The sequence below is a fragment of the Pelophylax lessonae genome (genome assembly GCF_965119305.1).
Source record: "Pelophylax lessonae genome assembly, chromosome: 2".
Lineage (NCBI taxonomy): Eukaryota > Metazoa > Chordata > Amphibia > Anura > Ranidae > Pelophylax > Pelophylax lessonae.
Window position 1 is genome coordinate 738,685,910 of NC_138769.1, and position 18,849 is coordinate 738,704,758.

General features: G+C 44.2%; 1 protein-coding gene across 6 annotated transcripts in view; it reads right to left on the reverse strand.

Moving 5' to 3' along the window:
- Positions 1–18,849, reverse strand: part of ARAP1 (ArfGAP with RhoGAP domain, ankyrin repeat and PH domain 1) — a 406,767-nt gene that overhangs the window by 150,227 nt on the left and 237,691 nt on the right. For 5 of the 6 annotated variants that reach the window (XM_082244568.1, XM_082244572.1, XM_082244567.1 and 2 more), the window contains exon 6: positions 7,867–8,025. In XM_082244568.1, the coding sequence (XP_082100694.1) occupies positions 7,867–8,025 (159 nt within the window). The remainder of the gene's footprint in view (positions 1–7,866; positions 8,026–18,849) is intronic. The other variant, XM_082244571.1, reaches the window with a different exon arrangement.

An 18,849-nucleotide genomic window follows, 5' to 3' on the forward strand; every position in this document is an offset into this window, starting at 1 on the left:
GAAAGGGGGCACGCTGGTCACTCTGCATTGAAAGGGGGCATGGCACGCTGGTCACTCTGCATTGAAAGGGGGCAGGGCACGCTGGTCACTCTGCATTGAAAGGGGGCACGCTGGTCACTCTGCATTGAAAGGGGGCACGCTGGTCACTCTGCATTGAAAGGGGCACGATGGTCACTCTGCATTAAAAGGGGGCAAGGCACGCTGGTCACTCTGCATTGAAAGGGGGCACGCTGGTCACTCTGCATTGAAAGGGGCACGATGGTCACTCTGCATTAAAAGGGGGCAAGGCACGCTGGTCACTCTGCATTGCAAGGAGGCACGGCACGCTGGTCACTCTGCACTGAAAGGGGACACGGAAAGCTGGTCACTCTGCATTGAAAGGGGGCACGCTGGTCACTCTGCATTGAAAGGGGGCACGCTGGTCACTCTGCATTGAAAGGGGGCACGCTGGTCACTCTGCATTGAAAGGGGGCACGGCACGCTGGTCACTCTGCATTGAAAGGGGGCACGCTGGTCACTCTGCATTGAAAGGGGGCACCGCACGCTGGTCATTCTGCATTGAAAGGGGGCACGCTGGTCACTCTGCATTGAAAGGGGGCACCGCACGCTGGTCACTCTGCATTGAAGGGGGCACGATTGTCACTCTGCATTGAAGGGGGCACACTATACCTTGATTACTGAAGGCCCCTTTCACACTTTTTTTACCTTAAAATCACGCAAATTTTTACAGTGTTTTTTGCCGCAAAGCAATGCCTATTACATTTTTCTGTTTGCGCCCCCCCCCCCCCCAAAAAAAAATTTTGAGCACCAGCCGCCACTGAGTTTGCACATGTTCAAGATGGCTGCCAACAGGAGGGCAAGGTAAGACCTTGACATGGAGGGCCTTCAACACCGTTTTCAACATATAATGCCATTATAACATATCTACCCTGTAGATCTAAAAACAATTTACACCTTCAGCCATGTGACTGATTAATATCTATGACACCAAGGATTGTGTAACTTGATGCTTTTAACTTTGGTCCTGGCAAAAGATTCTACAAATATAATATACAGCTAGTTTAGCAATGACCCCTGAAGGAGCTTCTGGAATTTTATGGGCTCTCCCAGCCAAAAATTCTCTCCACCGAGTAGACTTCTCAAAAGACTCCCTAGACCCAGATGGGCTACTATCTTTCAGTATCTATTGACCTCTGCCGCAGGTCATCTGTTGGACTCTTTAGGCCTCTGCACAAGCTAATGTAGATTCCGTAGGCACAGGTGGGCAGCTAGGAAAAAAAGGCCTTCTTCTTTTGGATTCCTCATCCAGGAAAGGGTCTGGGAGGCTAATGTACATTTCGTAGGCCCAGACGGGCAGCTAGGAAAAAAAAAGACCTCCTTATTCTGGCTTCCTCATTCAGGAAAAGGTGTGATGTAGATTCTATAGGCCCAGACGGGCAGCTAGGAAAAAAAAAGACCTTCTTCTGGTTTTTTCATCCAGAAAAAGGTGAATGTAGATTACGTGGGCCCAGACCTTCTGGCTTCCTAATTCAGGAAAAGGTCTGGGAGGCTAATGTCAATTCTGTAGGCCCAGATGGACAGCTAGGGAAAAAAAGACCTTCTTCTAGCTTCCTTATCCAGGAAAGGGTCTGGAAGCCTACTATAGATTACGTAGGCTCAGATGGGCAGCTATGAAAAAAAGACCTTCTCTTTTGGCTTCCTCATCCAGGAAAGGGTCTGGGAGACTAATGTAGATTTCACAGGCCTAGACAGGCAGTTAGGAAAAAAAGACCTTCTTCTGGCTTCCTAATCCAGAAAAAGGTCTGGGAGGCTAATGTAGATTCCATAGGCCTAGATGGGCAGCTAGAAAAAAAAGACCTCCTCCTTCTGGCTTCCTCATCCAGGAAAGGGTCTGCGAGGCCAATGTAGATTCCACAGGCCTAGATGGGCAGCTAGGAAAAAATACCATCTTCTGGCTTCTTCATCCAGGAAAAGGTCTGGGAGGCTAATGTACCATAGGCCTAGATGAGCAACTAAGAAAAAAAAAGACCTCCTTCTTCTGGCTTCCTCATCCAGGAAAAGGTCTGAGAGGCTAATGTAGATTCCATAGGCCTAGATGGGTAGCTAGGGAAAAAAAAGACCTCCTTCTTCTGGCTTCCTCATCCAGGAAAGGGTCTTGGAGGCAAGGGACCTCTTAGTGTTATCTCCTCTCTGACAGCAGCCTAGGAGTCTAGGACAAGAACTTTCCCTCTGACATCCTCTTCAGGAAAACCTGAGATGTAAAGACCCTTCTAAAATATCACTCCAGATATTTATCCACTTATCTAGCCCAGATCCCTGAAATAAACCCCTCAGTAATTGTCCGAGGTTGAATGAATATTCATAACTCCATACATTGTAATTTCTCACTTTATGTCAGGTCCCCTGTGGCCAGGTGACAACTGCACCCTGTTGGAGGCAGGGGTGCAGTGCAAGGTAGTGAACCCGATAGCAGACTGCTGCAGATGGACCAGAACTTGAGCCCAAGATTCCCCAGGGCGCGGAGTCTAAGACCCAGCAGGTGTTCACCAGAGCCTCTAGTGGTGAAGATGGACTTGGCTGCAGCTGGGCCCAGGTCACGGCCCCTGGGGTCCCCCAGGTCACGCTCCGTAGGGAGAGAAGGGAAGCAGCCACTCAGGACACACGGAATGGTGATGGGTAAGCCGAGGTCGGGATAACAGGCAGACAAGGGTAACCAAGGGACAGGCCAAAGGTCAGGGTAACAGGCAACCTGGAATAGTCAGAGACAAGCCAAAGTCGGTACACAGAAAAGTAGATCAAGCACACGGCAAAAAGGAAACAGGAAACAAACACTGTTGAACAGCAAAGCAGACCTGCAGTGCACTGGTTAATATAGACTTCCTGTGATGACCTGGGGTGGGGCAGGAACAGGAAGGAGAGGTGATAAAAAGGAACCAGAAGTGAAGTCTGACCTCTAATACAGACATGAAGGAACAGGTAAGCTGCCAAACACTATTGCAAGTCCATGACACTTTATTTATAGGAGAGTGGTTAAGGGATGCAAAAAAATAATTGTCCTGGGCTTAGAGGAAACCCAACCAACCCAGATTCCATAAACAAAACTCAAGCTTGCTACAGGGACACTATGGATAGGGATGATCTAGGGTAAAGCATAGTTCCTGCACAAGGAATACAAACAGATCGATCCTCCAACAAAACAAGCATAAATGTTCACTAGAAGATCAGATAACTAGACTGAAGCTGTCTTATTTTGGACTTATGAGAGGAACCAACTTACTAGAGAAGATATTGATGCTTGAAAAAGTTAAAAGAAGAAGACGAGGATGACCAGCAATAAGGCGGATGGATACAGTCACAGAAATAATATCAATGTCAAGACCCAAACAGAAGAGCATTCTGTAGGAACTCCATCCATGTGGTCACCAAAGTTGTCATCAACTTGACAGCGTAAATATTATGCTTCTAAAATTCGAAAATTTATTTTCACTTTTTCCAATAGGAAATGCTTTTGATTTTTCCACTGCCAGTAGACAACAGGAAAAACCATGCAAGAACCATCTTCAGTCACGTGACTATGAGAGTCACCAGGAACTCCAGCCGCCTTCGAACCTTTATGGTCCATTAAGGAAAATAGTCCATAAACTCTAGCACTGAGCGTCTCTTATTTGCTTTCTATTGGTCTGGAAAATATACCATTAAAGGGATTGTTATAAATGCCTGGCGGAGTTCTGTAGTCTAGCTGGCAGAGCTGCCTCTACAGGAACATAAGCCCCATACACACGATAAGAAATTCGGAAAGGGAAAATTCGTCCGACGACCGATCTGCCGATTTTCGGATTGTTAGTATGGTGCTTTCGACAGCCGACTCCGACTTTTCGGCTGACAAAATCCTGATATGCAGGCTATAAAATTTTTGTTGTCCGTAATACAACGTCCGATTTTCGTCTCATTAGTACAGATTTCGACGGAAAAAAATCTTAAGAGCAAGACTGGGCATGCTCAGAGACGAAAGAACACATAGAAAGCAATCCAACACATGACATCACTTCTGAAGTAGAATTCTGTCATACGGGAAAATTCGTATGAAAAAAACCTCTTCACTTTCCACATCAGACTAGCATGCCACAAAAAACAGACGACCGGTCGGCGGAAACTCGTAGCGTGTGTACGGGGCTTTAGGAGTGGTCGTGGTCAGGACACACAAGGTAACTGGGAGTGTACGTTATGAGTACCTGACATAAGATAGAAAAGAGGAAGCTAATATTTTCTATTGATTATTTTATTCTGCTTCATGTTCTCTTTTTTTTTTTTTTTTGGTTTTAATTTGCACTTGCTCTAAGTAAATATGGCGGCTTCTCTTGCTACGTGTTGGAATATTCCCAGTGCAGAAGGAGATATCGGGAAGACGCGCGGCCTACTGGCCATGGAGCATGGGACTCCAGCTGCGCTGTCTCACGATCGGAGGAGGATGCTGGGTGTGGTGGTCAGACAGAAATCCCCGGCGGATTGAAGAATCTCTAACGCAAAGCAGATGTGGGTGGAGCAGAGCGTGAAGATGAGAAAACCTCCAGCAGATGTACGTTGGGAGGAATGCAAGAGGAATAAGGAGGAACGCTGGAAATCTTGTGATAGCATCAGACTTTTACTACCTTATCTTCCTCTACACTATATTACCTTTATTAAAGGGCAATAAATGGATTTATTAATGGAAAATGTATTTATTTATTCATTAACAAATTTACTTATTTACTAATAAATACTACAGTGCCTTGTGAAAGTATTCGGCCCCCTTGAACTTTGCGACCTTTTGCCCCATTTCAGGCTTCAAACATAAAGATATAAAACTGTAATTTTTTGTGAAGAATCAACAACAAGTGGGACACAATCATGAAGTGGAACGAAATTTATTGGATATTTCAAACTTTGGTAACAAATAAAAAACTGAAAAATTGGGCGTGCAAAATTATTCAGCCCCCTTAAGTTAATACTTTGTAGCGCCACCTTTTGCTGCGATTACAGCTGTAAGTCGCTTGGGGTATGTCTCTATCAGTTTTGCACATCGAGAGACTGAAATTTTTGCCCATTCCTCAGCTGTAGATCTCTGCAGTTCATCCAGAGTGATCATGGGCCTCTTGGCTGCATCTCTGATCAGTCTTCTCCTTGTATGAGCTGAAAGTTTAGAGGGACGGCCAGGTCTTCGTAGATTTGCAGTGGTCTGAAACTTCCATTTCAATATTATCGCTTGCACAGTGCTCCTTGGGATGTTTAAAGCTTGGGAAATCTTTTTTGTATCCAAATCCGGCTTTAAACTTCTCCACAACAGTATCTCGGACCTGCCTGGTGTGTTCTTTGTTCTTCATGATGCTCTCTGCGCTTTAAACGGACCTCTGAGACTATCACAGTGCAGGTGCATTTATACGGAGACTTGATTACACACAGGTGGATTCTATTTATCATCATTAGTCATTTAGGTCAACATTGGATCATTCAGAGATCCTCACTGAACTTCTGGAGAGAGTTTGCTGCACTGAAAGTAAAGGGGCTGAATAATTTTGCACGCCCAATTTTTCAGTTTTTTTATTTGTTAACAAAGTTTTAAATATCCAATAAATTTTGTTCCACTTCATGATTGTTTCCCACTTGTTGTTGATTCTTCACAAAAAATTACAGTTTTATATCTCTATGTTTGAAGCCTGAAATGTGGCAAAAGGTCGCAAAGTTCAAGGGGGCCAAATACTTTCTCAAGGCACTGTATATTTATGGATGGACTCAAATTTACATTATATTGAAAGCTGAATTTGTTTATTTATTAATGGAAACTGAATATATTTATTAATTGTCCCTGAATTTATTATTGATGGACGTGGAATGGATTTATTTATTAATGGACATTGAATTTATTAATTTAGTATTGGTCACTAAATTCATTTTTTTTTCATGAATTGATGTTTTTATGTTATTTATTTTTGTTTTTATTTAGATATTTTTGCTATTTAGTGCAGGGCTTGGCAAATTTGCTAACAAAGTTAGGAACCAGTTTTTTTTCACAAATGTCGAAAGGCCGGCTTATGTCGGGCCAGCTGCCATACATACGGGCCGAATGGCAGCCAGTTTTTAATGAACCGGCTGATGTTGCCCGGCATTCAACCCGTGTGTACTTGGGTTACTTCTTCTGCGTGGTATTAAAGGAACTTTGTAACCACCATGACCCGTTCAGTGATTTGAAGTGGTCATGGTGGTAGGAGTCCGAAACACTGCACATGCTGGGATACTTACAATTATGTGCTGGGGGCTAGTTGCACCCCCAGTACATGTGACTTACTGCTGGTGGGTACTGCTGGCTGTTACTGCTGGTGGGTATTGCTGGCTGGTACTGCTGGTTGGTATTGCTGGCTGATACTGCTGGTGGGTACTTCTAGTGGTACTGCTGGTGAGTACTGCTGGTGGTTACTTCTGGTTGGTACTGCTGGTGCATACTGCTGGCTGGTACTGCTGGTGGGTACTGCTGATGAGTACTTCTGGCTGGTACTGCTAGTGAGTACTGCTGCTGGGTACTGCTAGCTGGTACTGCTGGTGGGTACTGCTGGTGTGTACTGCTGTGGGTACTGCTGGTGGGTACTCCTGGTGGTTACTGCTGGCTGGTACCCCTGTGGGTACTGCTGGTTGGTATTGCTGGTGGGTACTGCTGTGGGTACTGCTGGTGGGTACTCCTGGTGGTTACTGCTGGCTGGTACCCCTGTGGGTATTGCTGGCTGGTATTGCTGGTGGGTACTGCTGTGGGTACTGCTGGTGGGTACTGCTGGCTGGTACAGCTGTGAGTACTGCTGGCTGCTGCTGCTGTGAGTATTGCTGGCTGGAACTGCTGTGAGTACTGCTGGCTGCTGCTGCGAGTACTGCTGGCTGGTATTGCTGTGGGTACTGCTGGCTGGTACTGCTGTGAGTACTGCTGGCTGCTGCTGCGAGTACTGCTGGCTGGTATTGCTGTGGGTACTGCTGGCTGGTACTGCTGTGAGTACTGCTGGCTGCTGCTGCTTTGGGTACTGCTGACTGGTACTGCTGTGAGTACTGCTAGCTGCTGCTGCTTTGGGTACTGCTGGATGGTACTGCTGTGGGTACTGCTGGCTGGTACTGTTGTGGGGACTGCTGGTGGGTACTGTTGGCTGGTATTGCTGTGGGTACTGCTGTGGGTACTGCTGTGGGTACTTCTGGCTGCTACTGCTATGAGTACTGCTGACTGGTACTGCTGTTGAGTACTGCTGGCTGGTACTGCTGGCAGGAAATTCTGGTGGAGAGTGTGAGGAGTGGCGCTGGAGGAAGCATGCAGAGCCGATGCTTCCTGTATCTCTCGGTCTCCTCATAGGCGGGGTACATTTGATATCACTCCGCCTGTGACAGGGCCGGAGCCGGAACTATACAGGAAGCATCGGCTCCGTTCTGACAGCTGACACAGACACCCAGGATATCGCGCAGCACTTGCGGGTGTCAGGGAGCCGAAGGCCGCATGCGGGAGACTCGGGATGTCTGGGACAAGACACCTGCCGCAGTGTAGCCCAGGCGCCAGGCCGCTTATTCCAGTCGCCAATGTGACCTGGAACCTGCGGTTTGTCGATCCCTGGTTTAGTGCATTTCTTATAGGTACTTTGCATTTAGGAAGATATAAGGTAAAATATCCTTCTTAAGAGAAAATCATATGAAGACATTACCAGGGAAGTACTCTGATCCCTTTAAGAGGTAATAAATACCCGGGAGTGTTTACTGACACATTACTCAGCACGCTGCACTTAACCTGAAAACATCTATTGGATGACAGGTCCACTTTAGGATTTGTCAGTGGAATGGAGATGACGGCGGGCGGCGCGCACTCACCCCTGCGGTGGGTTCTTGTCCAGCCATCCTGCCCTGATGACGGTTGATTGCTGCGTGGACGGATCGCTCTCCTCCATGTTCCCGCTGTTTGAGCTGGAGATCCCAGAGGAAAGGGAGCTGGTGGAGCGCCGCATGCTGAGGTCACTGTCACTGCGCCTGCTGGGAGAGAGGACAAAGCGGTCAGCAAAGGAAAATTACAACATGGCTGCTCATTCAACTGGCGAGGGGGAGGGAGAAGACATTCTGTCAAATTTAAATTGCTGGCAGCCTGTGTGTAACTGACTGAGATCACGATCTCATCTCTGCAGGGGCAGGTGATCAGTCAGCAGCCTGTGTAATCTGATCTCACCCGCTGCAGGGGCGGGTGATCAGTCAGCAGCCTGTGTAATCTGATCTCACTTACTGCAGGGGCGGGTGATCAGTCAGCAGCCTGTGTAATCTGATCTCACCCGCTGCAGGGGCGGGGGGATCAGTAAGCAGCCTGTGTAATCTGACCTCACCCGCTGCAGGGGCAGCTGATCAGTCAGCAGCCTGTGTAATCTGACCTCACTCACTGCAGGGGCAGGGGATCAGTCAGCAGCCTGTGTAATCTGATCTCACCCACTGCAGGGGCAGGGGATCAGTCAGCAGCCTGTGTAATCTGATCTCACCTGCTGTGGGGGCAGGGGATCAGTCAGCAGCCTGTGTAATCTGATCTCACCTGCTGCAGGGGCGGGGGATCAGTCAGCAGCCTGTGTAATCTGATCTCAACCGATGCAGGGGCGGGTGATCAGTCAGCAGCCTGTGTAATCTGATCTCACCTGCTGCAGGGGCGGGGGATCAGTCAGCAGCCTGTGTAATCTGATCTCACCTGCTGCAGGGGCGGGTAATCAGTCAGCAGCCTGTGTAATCTGATCTCACCCGATGCAGGGGCGGGGATCGGTCAGCAGCCTGTGTAATCTGATCTCACCTGCTGCAGGGGCGGGTGATCAGTCTGCAGCCTCTGTAAACTGATCTAACCCGCTGCAGGGGTGGGGGATCAGTCAGCAGCCTGTGTAATCTGATTTCACCTGCTGCAGGGGCGGGTGATCAGCCAGCAGCCTGTGTAATCTGATCTCACCCGCTGCAGGGGCCGGGGATCAGTCAGCAACCTGTGTAATCTGATCTCACCCGCTGCAGGGGTAGGGGATCAGTCAGCAGCCTGTGTAATCTGATCTCACCCGCTGCAGGGGCGAGTGATCAGTCAGCAGCCTGTGTAATCTGATCTCACCCGCTGCAGGGGCGAGTGATCAGTCAGCAGCCTGTGTAATCTGATCTCACCCGCTGCAGGGGCGGGGGATCAGTCAGCAGCCTGTGTAATCTGATCTCACCCGCTGCAGGGGCGAGTGATCAGTCAGCAGCCTGTGTAATCTGATCTCACCCGCTGCAGGGGCGGGGGATCAGTCAGCAGCCTGTGTAATCTGATCTCACCCGCTGCAGGGGCAGGGGATCAGTCAGCAGCCTGTGTAATCTGATCTCACCTGCTGCAGGGGCGGGTGATCAGTCAGCAGCCTGTGTAATCTGATCTCACCCGCTGCAGCAAAACATATGAAATATCACATTTTTTTTTTAGGCTTTTGGGCTTTGGATGACGTAGGGGGGATAGAAACCCTGTCAGCACTGTCTGGAGATTTCCTTTTTGATTTCTGTCCCTGAGACACAACAGGAAGTAAAAATAAATTTTTACAAAGGGAGGGTCATTTTCCACAGTAGCAGTTCTAACCGATACCTGTGACAGCCCAAAAATGTTGGATTTCCCAAAAAATATAATAGATTTATAATATAATATAAAATAATATAATATAATATAAAAATACTATATTAAATAATCACATCATATATAAATTCCGTATAATAACATAGCTCCCAACTGTCCCTGATTTGGAGGGACTGTCCCTGATTTTGAACAAAGTCCCTCTGTCCCTCTTTCCTCCTCATTTCTCCCTCATTTTGGTCTGGTCTATATAGTTGTATATAAAATGCACTATTTATCTATAAAAAAAAAAAAGAGTTTCCCAGAGCTAAACCTTTCCTTCAATTTCTACATTTTTGCATTGGTAAATTTCAGAAGCCAATATAAAGGAAAAGTAGTTTTAAAAAATTAAAAAAAAAAAGCACTTGCAGGTTTAGCTAATAATTTTTTTTTTGTATAATGCTCCATTAAGAGGGTGTGGCAGAGGGTGTGTCCTATGCCTACATACTTTTAGTAATAGGTGTCGCTCATTCCTATTGCAAAAAGTCGGGAGGTATGTAATAATATAACATAATATATGATTATCATAAAAATACTATATAATATTAAATAATCATCATCATATATAAATTCTGTATAATAATATAATAATTATATAAAAAATACTGTAATAAATAATAATATAATATTAAATAATCATTATCATCAATCATCACCATAATTTATAAATTCTGTACAATAATATAATATAATATATAATTATTCTATAATAAAAATACTATAATAAATAATCATTATCATTGTCATCTATACACTCTGTATAAAAATATAATATAATATATAATTTTTATTTTATAAATATACGATAATAAATAAGGATATAATATTAAATAATAATCATTATCATCTATAAATGTTGTTTAATAATATATTATAATATAATGTATAAGTAGTAATATATCATAAAAATAATATAATAAATAATAATAAAATCATGTCTATGTTAAAAGAATAATAAGGGGGTGCCAATGTTGATGTCTTGAAAATGTGAGTTGCCTGGCTGTGACTGACTTCTATACATTACAATCTTGGACCTTTGTAAAGAATTCATGTGTTGTTTCCTTTTTTTTGTTGGAAAAATGTAAATTTAATAAAAATTATTTAAAAAAATATATATATTTTCTTTGGTTTCTTTTTGTTTGTTTCCTGAAAAATGAATCTTTTTTTTCTTTTTTTCTGGTAACTGTTCCATTTGTGTGATCTCAGGAATGGATTACATTTGTGTGATCTCAGGAATGGATTACATTTGTGTGATCTCAGGATTACATTTGTGTGATCTCAGGAATGGATTACATTTGTGTGATCTCAGGATTATATTTGTGTGATCTCAGGAATGGATTATATTTGTGTGATCTCAGGATTATATTTGTGTGATCTCGGGGTTACATTTGTGTGATCTCAGGATTACATTTGTGTGATCTCAGGATTACATTTGTGTGATCTCAGGAATGGATTACATTTGTGTGATCTCAGGATTACATTTGTGTGATCTCAGTGTTCCATTTGTGTGATCTCAGGATTACATTTGTGTGATCTCAGGAATGGATTACATTTGTGTGATCTCAGGATTATATTTGTGTGATCTCAGGAATGGATTATATTTGTGTGATCTCAGGATTATATTTGTGTGATCTCGGGGTTACATTTGTGTGATCTCAGGATTACATTTGTGTGATCTCAGGATTACATTTGTGTGATCTCAGGAATGGATTACATTTGTGTGATCTCAGGATTACATTTGTGTGATCTCAGGATTACATTTGTGTGATCTCAGGGTTACATTTGTGTGATCTCGGGGTTACATTGTGTGATCTCAGGGTTCCATTTGTGTGATCTCGGGGTTACATTTGTGTGATCTCAGGATTACATTTGTGTGATCTCAGGATTACATTTGTGTGATCTCAGGGTTACATTTGTGTGATCTCAGGATTATATTTGTGTGATCTCAGGGTTCCATTTGTGTGATCTCAGGATTACATTTGTGTGATCTCAGGATTATATTTGTGTGATCTCAGGATTACATTTGTGTGATCTCAGGATTACATTTGTGTGATTTTAGTGTTACATTTATGTGATCTCAGGATTACATTTGTGTGATCTCAGGATTACATTTGTGTGATCTCAGGATTATATTTGTGTGATCTCAGGATTATATTTGTGTGATCTCAGGAATGGATTACATTTGTGTGATCTTAGTGTTACATTTGTGTGATCTCAGGGTTACATTTGTGTGATCTCAGGATTACATTTGTGTGATCTCAGGGTTACATTTGTGTGATCTCAGGATTACATTTGTGTGATCTCAGGAATGGATTACATTTGTGTGATCTTAGTGTTACATTTGTGTGATCTCAGGGTTACATTTGTGTGATCTCAGGATTACATTTGTGTGATCTCAGTGTTACATTTGTGTGATCTCAGGATTACATTTGTGTGATCTCAGTGTTACATTTGTGTGATCTCAGGGTTACATTTGTGTGATCTCAGGATTACATTTGTGTGATCTCAGGATTACATTTGTGTGATCTCAGGGTTACATTTGTGTGAACACAGGATTATATTTGTGTGATCTCAGTGTTACATTTGTGTGATCTCAGGATTACATTTGTGTGATCTCAGGATTACATTTGTGTGATCTCAGGGTTCCATTTGTGTGATCTCAGGATTATATTTGTGTGATCTCAGGGTTCCATTTGTGTGATCTCAGGATTACATTTGTGTGATCTCAGGGTTACATTTGTGTGATCTCGGGGTTACATTTGTGTGATCTCAGGATTACATTTGTGTGATCTCAGGATTACATTTGTGTGATCTCAGGAATGGATTACATTTGTGTGATCTCAGGGTTACATTTGTGTGATCTCAGGATTACATTTGTGTGATCTCAGGGTTACATTTGTGTGATCTCAGGGTTCCATTTGTGTGATCTCAGGGTTACATTTGTGTGATCTCAGGATTACATTTGTGTGATCTCAGGGTTACATTTGTGTGATCTCAGGATTACATTTGTGTGATCTCAGGATTACATTTGTGTGATCTCAGGATTACATTTGTGTGATCTCGGGGTTACATTTGTGTGATCTCAGGATTACATTTGTGTGATCTCAGGAATGGATTACATTTGTGTGATCTTATGCCCCATACACACCTGCAGATTATCTGCAGACTTGCCTTTTCTATGTAGTGCAAGGGCCTGCCGGATTGCATACAAATTGAAAGTGTTTAGGTTTGACCTCATATTATATGGTTTTGGTAAGTCTGCAGACAAAAGTCTGCAGATAATCTGCACGTGTGTATGGGGCATAAAGGCCCGTACACACGTACCGATCGTCGGCATACAAACGTCGGTGGACGAAGGATCTGCCGATTGTACGCGTGTTAGTATGGTGCCTCCGACAGATGTCTGCGCACAATCCGCGGACAAAAGTCTTTCGTGCAAACATGAAAATATTTGTATGCCGACACCAGAACGGACGATTGTTCGCCTGTCAGTACACAATTCGGCCGACAGACCGCAGATTTGCAAGACTGGGCATGCTCAGAAAATAGAAAACACAGGGAAAGTTAACCATTACATGACATCACTTCTGCAGTCGGCGGACAAAATTCTTGTGCTGTCCTTGTGCTGTCTTTGCACTTTTCAGCAGACACCGACATCCCGGGGAGAAAAGAGGAACATTTGTATGCCGACCATCGGTACGTGTGTACGGGGCTTTAGTGTTACATTTGTGTGATCTCAGGGTTACATTTGTGTGATCTCAGGATTACATTTGTGTGATCTCAGGATTACATTTGTGTGATCTCAGGATTATATTTGTGTGATCTCAGGATTACATTTGTGTGATCTCAGGATTACATTTGTGTGATCTCAGTGTTACATTTGTGTGATCTCAGGATTACATTTGTGTGATCTCAGGGTTACATTTGTGTGATCTCAGGGTTACATTTGTGTGATCTCAGGATTACATTTGTGTGATCTTGTGATCTCAGGGCTACATTTGTGTGATCTCAGGGTTACATTTGTGTGATCTCAGTGTTACATTTGTGTGATCTCAGGAATGGATTACAATTGTGTGACCTCAGGATTACATTTGTGTGATCTCAGGGTTATATTTGTGTGATCTCAGGAATGGATTACATTTGTGTGATCTCAGGAATGGATTACAATTGTGTAACCTCAGGATTACATTTGTGTGATCTCAGGGTTACAGTGGTGATCGAAAGTTTGGGCACCCCAGGTAAACATTTGTATTAATGTGCATATAGAAGCCAAGGAAAGATGGAAAAATCTCCAAAAGGCATCAAATTACAGATTAGACATTCTTATAATATGTCAACAAAAGTTGATTTTATTTCCATCATTGACACTTTCAAAATTACAGAAAACAAAGAAATGGCGTCTGGAAAAGTTTGGGCACCCTGCAGAATTTATAGCATGCACTGCCCCCTTTGCAAGGCTGAGACCTGCCAGTGTCATGGATTGTCCTCAATCATCGTCTGGGAAGACCAGGTGATGTCAATCTCAAAGGTTTTAAATGCCCGGACTCATCTGACCTTGCCCCAACAATCAGCACCATGGGATCTTCTAAGCAGTTGTCTAGAAAACTGAAACTGAAAATAGTTGACGCTCACAAAGCTGCAGAAGGCTATAAAAAGATAGCAAAGCGTTTTCAGAGGTCAATATCCTCTGTTCGGAATGTAATTAAGAAATGGCAGTCAAAGTTAAAGCAAGATCTGGAAGACCAAGAAAAATATCAGACAGAACATCTCGCAGGATTGTGAGAAAAACAATTCAAAACTCACGTTTGACTGCACGATCCCTCCAGAAAGATCTGGCAGACACTGGAGTTGTGGTATACTATTCCACTATAAAGAGATACTTGTACAAATATGGTCTTTATGGAAGAGTCATCAGAAGAAAACCTCTTCTACGTCCTCACCACAAAAATCAGCGTTTGAACTTTGCAAATGAACATATAGACAAGCCTGATGCATTTTGGAAACAAGTTCTGTGGACCGATGAGGTTAAAATTGAACTTTTTGGCTGGGATGAGTAAAGGTACGCTTGGAGAAGAAGGGGCACAGAATTTAATGAAAAGAACCTCTGTCCAATTGTTAAGCATGGGGGTGGATCAATCATGCTTTGGGGTTGTATTGCAGCCAGTGGCACAGGGAACATCTCACGAGTAGAAGGAAAAATGGATTCAATAAAATTTCAGCAAATTTTGGATGGTAACTTGATGCTATCTGTGAAAAAAGCTGAAGTTAAAGAGAGGACGGCTTCTATAAATGGATAATGATCCTAAACACACCTCGAAATCCACGGAGGATTACATCAAGAGGCGTAAACTGAAGGTTTTGCCATGGCCTTCACAATCTCCTGACCTCAACATAATTGAAAATCTATGGATAGACCTTAAAAGAGCAGTGCGTGACAGACAGCCCAGAAATCTCAAAGAACTGGAAGACTTTTAGAAGGAAGAATGGGCAAAGATACCTCAAACAAGAATTGAAAGACTCTTGGCTGGCTCCAAAAAGCATTTACAAGCTGTGATACTTGCCAAAGGGGGCAGTACAAGATATTAACTCTGCAGGGTGCCCAAACTTTTGCAGACACCATTTTTTTGTTTTCTGTTATTTTGAAAGTGTCAATGATGGAAATAAAATCTAACTTTTGTTGACATATTATAAGAATGTCTAATCTGTAATTTGATGCCTTTTGGAGATTTTTCCATCTTTCCTTGGCTTCTTAATGCACATTAATACAAATTTTTACCTGGGGTGCCCAAACTTTTGATCACCACTGTACATTTGTGTGATCTCAGGGTTACATTTGTGTGAGATTTTTGCAGATGATTTCCTTGTTATGGAAGGTCCCACAATGAGGGTAAATTCCTCAGGCCGGAGAACAGAATGAGGAAGTTGTTGGGTTTCGGCTGTCAGGTGGGTGGGTGGTATTCTGTGATTGGGTGGAATATTTGGAATGTGGTAAATAACATATTTATCATTGTTTGTCACAGAGTTAGGAGACAGGAAAGTGGGGGCGAATATCCGCACAGGATCCATCAGGGGGTGACTGGCAACTTCCGGCCCCGGGGACAAGTACAAACCAGAGGCCCATGGTGCAGCAAATCGGGCCCCCCTCCCACTCCCCCTCTTCCCGGTCCTCCTCCTGACCCCCATTCCAGGCTGAAGCTTCGCTCCAGGTACTCTCTACTCACCGGCCAAATCCAGGTTCCTGACCTGGCCAGCAGGGGGTTGGTTCAGGGGAGCTGGGACAGCTCGGTCGGGTCTGTCTGGGGGAGGAGAGTCTCCGGTAGGGCATGGAACCGGCTTCTGCTCAGACACAGTTTACACCATCCATGCTGGGGGGGGGGGTAGGGAGGCCTGCCCTCTGTCCTTGTCTTCATCCTGCACTTAGTAGGTCAGCATTGGGGACTTTTTACTTCTCTTCTCCCGGAATACTTTAGTCAGAAGCAGTGCAGCCTTTTTACGGGGCAACAGAGCGCCCCGGGGGGCAAATGCTCCCCTGCCCCCTGGCCCAGTCCTCCCCTGGGATCCATCCAGCTGCTGCCACGTGTGTAGATGACACCATTGTTCGGGCCCTGTATCGGCCAAGGGCTGCGGTCACCCGGGCACCAACTTATTAACTACTTGTCTGCCAAGGTACGTTTATAAACGGAACGGTATACGAGAGGTTAAACCAAGCTTACGGCTGCAGCTGAGAACCCGGTATTCACTGTCACAGCCAGCGAAGGGCTTTCTGATAAAAAGGGATCTGCGTGGCTCTGGAGCTGCCCAATTGTCTCTCAAAGTGGGAAACCCCCCTACCCGCCAGCACCACTCACAGTAGTTACCGGACTCTCCTGTTCCTCATATATTGAGGATATATAGTGAGAGCAAGAGGAATTGTGGGGGCATCCATTCCCCGATCCCTCCTGAGACCAATAACCCCGGAAGTGATGTGTATTACGTGCCTTCCGGGGTCACAGCTGTCCTTCCTTGGCTAATATAGCAAAGGAAACACTATCTGCGCTTGAATAGCTGCACTGATGGAAGGGGAGACATTGAGGGTCCAATAGACCCCTGATGTCTCCACAAAGAGGACTTGTTACCTGTCTACGCAGGCGAGGATGCAGCTATTCAAACACAATATGTGCTTGAATAGCTTCATTGGAGGGCTAGGGAAACATTGAAGGTCCAATAGACCCCTGATGTCTCCATATAGCCGAGGATGCAGCTATTCATACACAATCTGTGCTTGAATAGCTTTATTGGAAGGCAGGGGAGACATTGAAGGTCCAATAGATCCCTGATGTCTCCATATAGCCGAGGATGCAGCTATTCATACACAATCTGTACTTGAATAGCTTCACTTGAGGGCAAGGGAGACATTGAGGGCCCAACAGAGCCTTGATGTCTCCACAAAGAGGATCTGTTACCTGTCCATGTAGCCGATGATGCAGCTTTTCAAACACAATCTGTGCTTGAATAGCTTCATTGGAGGGCCAGGGAGACAGTGAAAGTCCAACAGAGCCCTGATGTCTATATAAAGAAGATCTGTTACCTGTCCACATAGCCGGGGATGCAGCTATTGAAACACAATCTGTGCTTAAATAGCTTTGTTGGAGGGCAGGGGAGACACTGAGGCTGAATGTAAAAAAAAACAATGTATATAAAATAAATAAAATAAATGTAAAGCACCCTGTACACACCCCATATGAGAAGCGCAGTGTAGAGCGAGAATTTGTAATTCAGGGTCAACTCTAAATTAATGATTAAAAGGCTGTTATAGCGCCACCTACTGAGAATTTTTTAATGTTTTTTTTTTTTTTTTTTTTTTTTGCGATTTCAGAGGTGTGCGTAATTTTAAGTCTTGATGTGTTGTTTGGTATCTATTTACTTGATGCAAACCCATATTTTATATTTTATTTAAAAAGTTGGGTAAAATATTGTGTTTGTTTACACTAAGATTCATTTTAGTGTATTTTTTCCATATGCATTTGATAACTTGCTGTGCAAATATAATAAAAAAAATGGCAACTACCACCATTTTATTCTCCAGGGTCTCTGCTTTTAGAGAATAAGGTGTAGTTCTATTGGGCATCCCCGAACTTCTAAGCTGGGGCTGGAGCAGTGCAGGTATCATCACATGCAATGGAGAAGAGCTTACACTCTAATGTCCCCCCAAAGTCACACACTATTATTATTATACATTTATATAGCTCTGACATATACCACAGTGCTGTACAGAGATCACTGAGCCAATCACATCTCTGTACCAGAGGAGCTTACACTCTAATGTCCCCTCCCCCACAGTCACATCAGTCTCTGTACCAGAGGAGCTTACACTCTAATGTCCCCTCCCCCACAGTCACATCAGTCTCTGTACCAGAGGAGCTTACACTCTAATGTCCTCCCGCACAGTCACATCAGTCTCTGTACCAGAGGAGCTTACACTCCAAAGTTCCCCCACAGCCACATCAGTCTCTGTACCAGAAGAGCTTACACTCTAATGTCCCCCCACAGTCACATCAGTCTCTGTACCAGAAGAGCTTACACTCTAATGTCCCCTCCCCCACAGTCACATCAGTCTCTGTACCAGAGGAGCTTACACTCTAATGTCCCCTCCCCCACAGTCACATCAGTCTCTGTACCAGAGGAGCTTACACTCTAATGTCCCCTCACCCACAGTCACATTAGTCTCTGTACCAGAGGAGCTTACACTCTAATGTCCTCTCCCCCATGGTCACATCAGTCTCTGTACCAGAGGAGCTTACACTCTAATGTCCCCCACAGTCACATCAGTCTCTGTACCAGAGGAGCTTACACTCTAATGTCCCTTCCCCCACAGTCACATCAGACTCTGTACCAGAGGAGCTTACACTCTAATGTCCCCCCACAGTCACACACTATTATTATTATTATTATTATACATTTATATAGCTCTGACATATACCACAGGAGCTTACACTCTAATGTCCCCCCACAGTCACACACTATTATTATTATTATTATACATTTATATAGCTCTGACATATACCGCAGCACTGTACAGAGATCACTGAGCCAATCACATCAGTCTCTGTACCAGAGGAGCTTACACTCTACCAGAGGAGCTTACACTCTAATGTCCCATCTAATGATCCTACAGACAGAGCACTGGTTTGGAAATAGAACCCCAGCGCTGCAAGGCCCCATTGCTGGCGCTC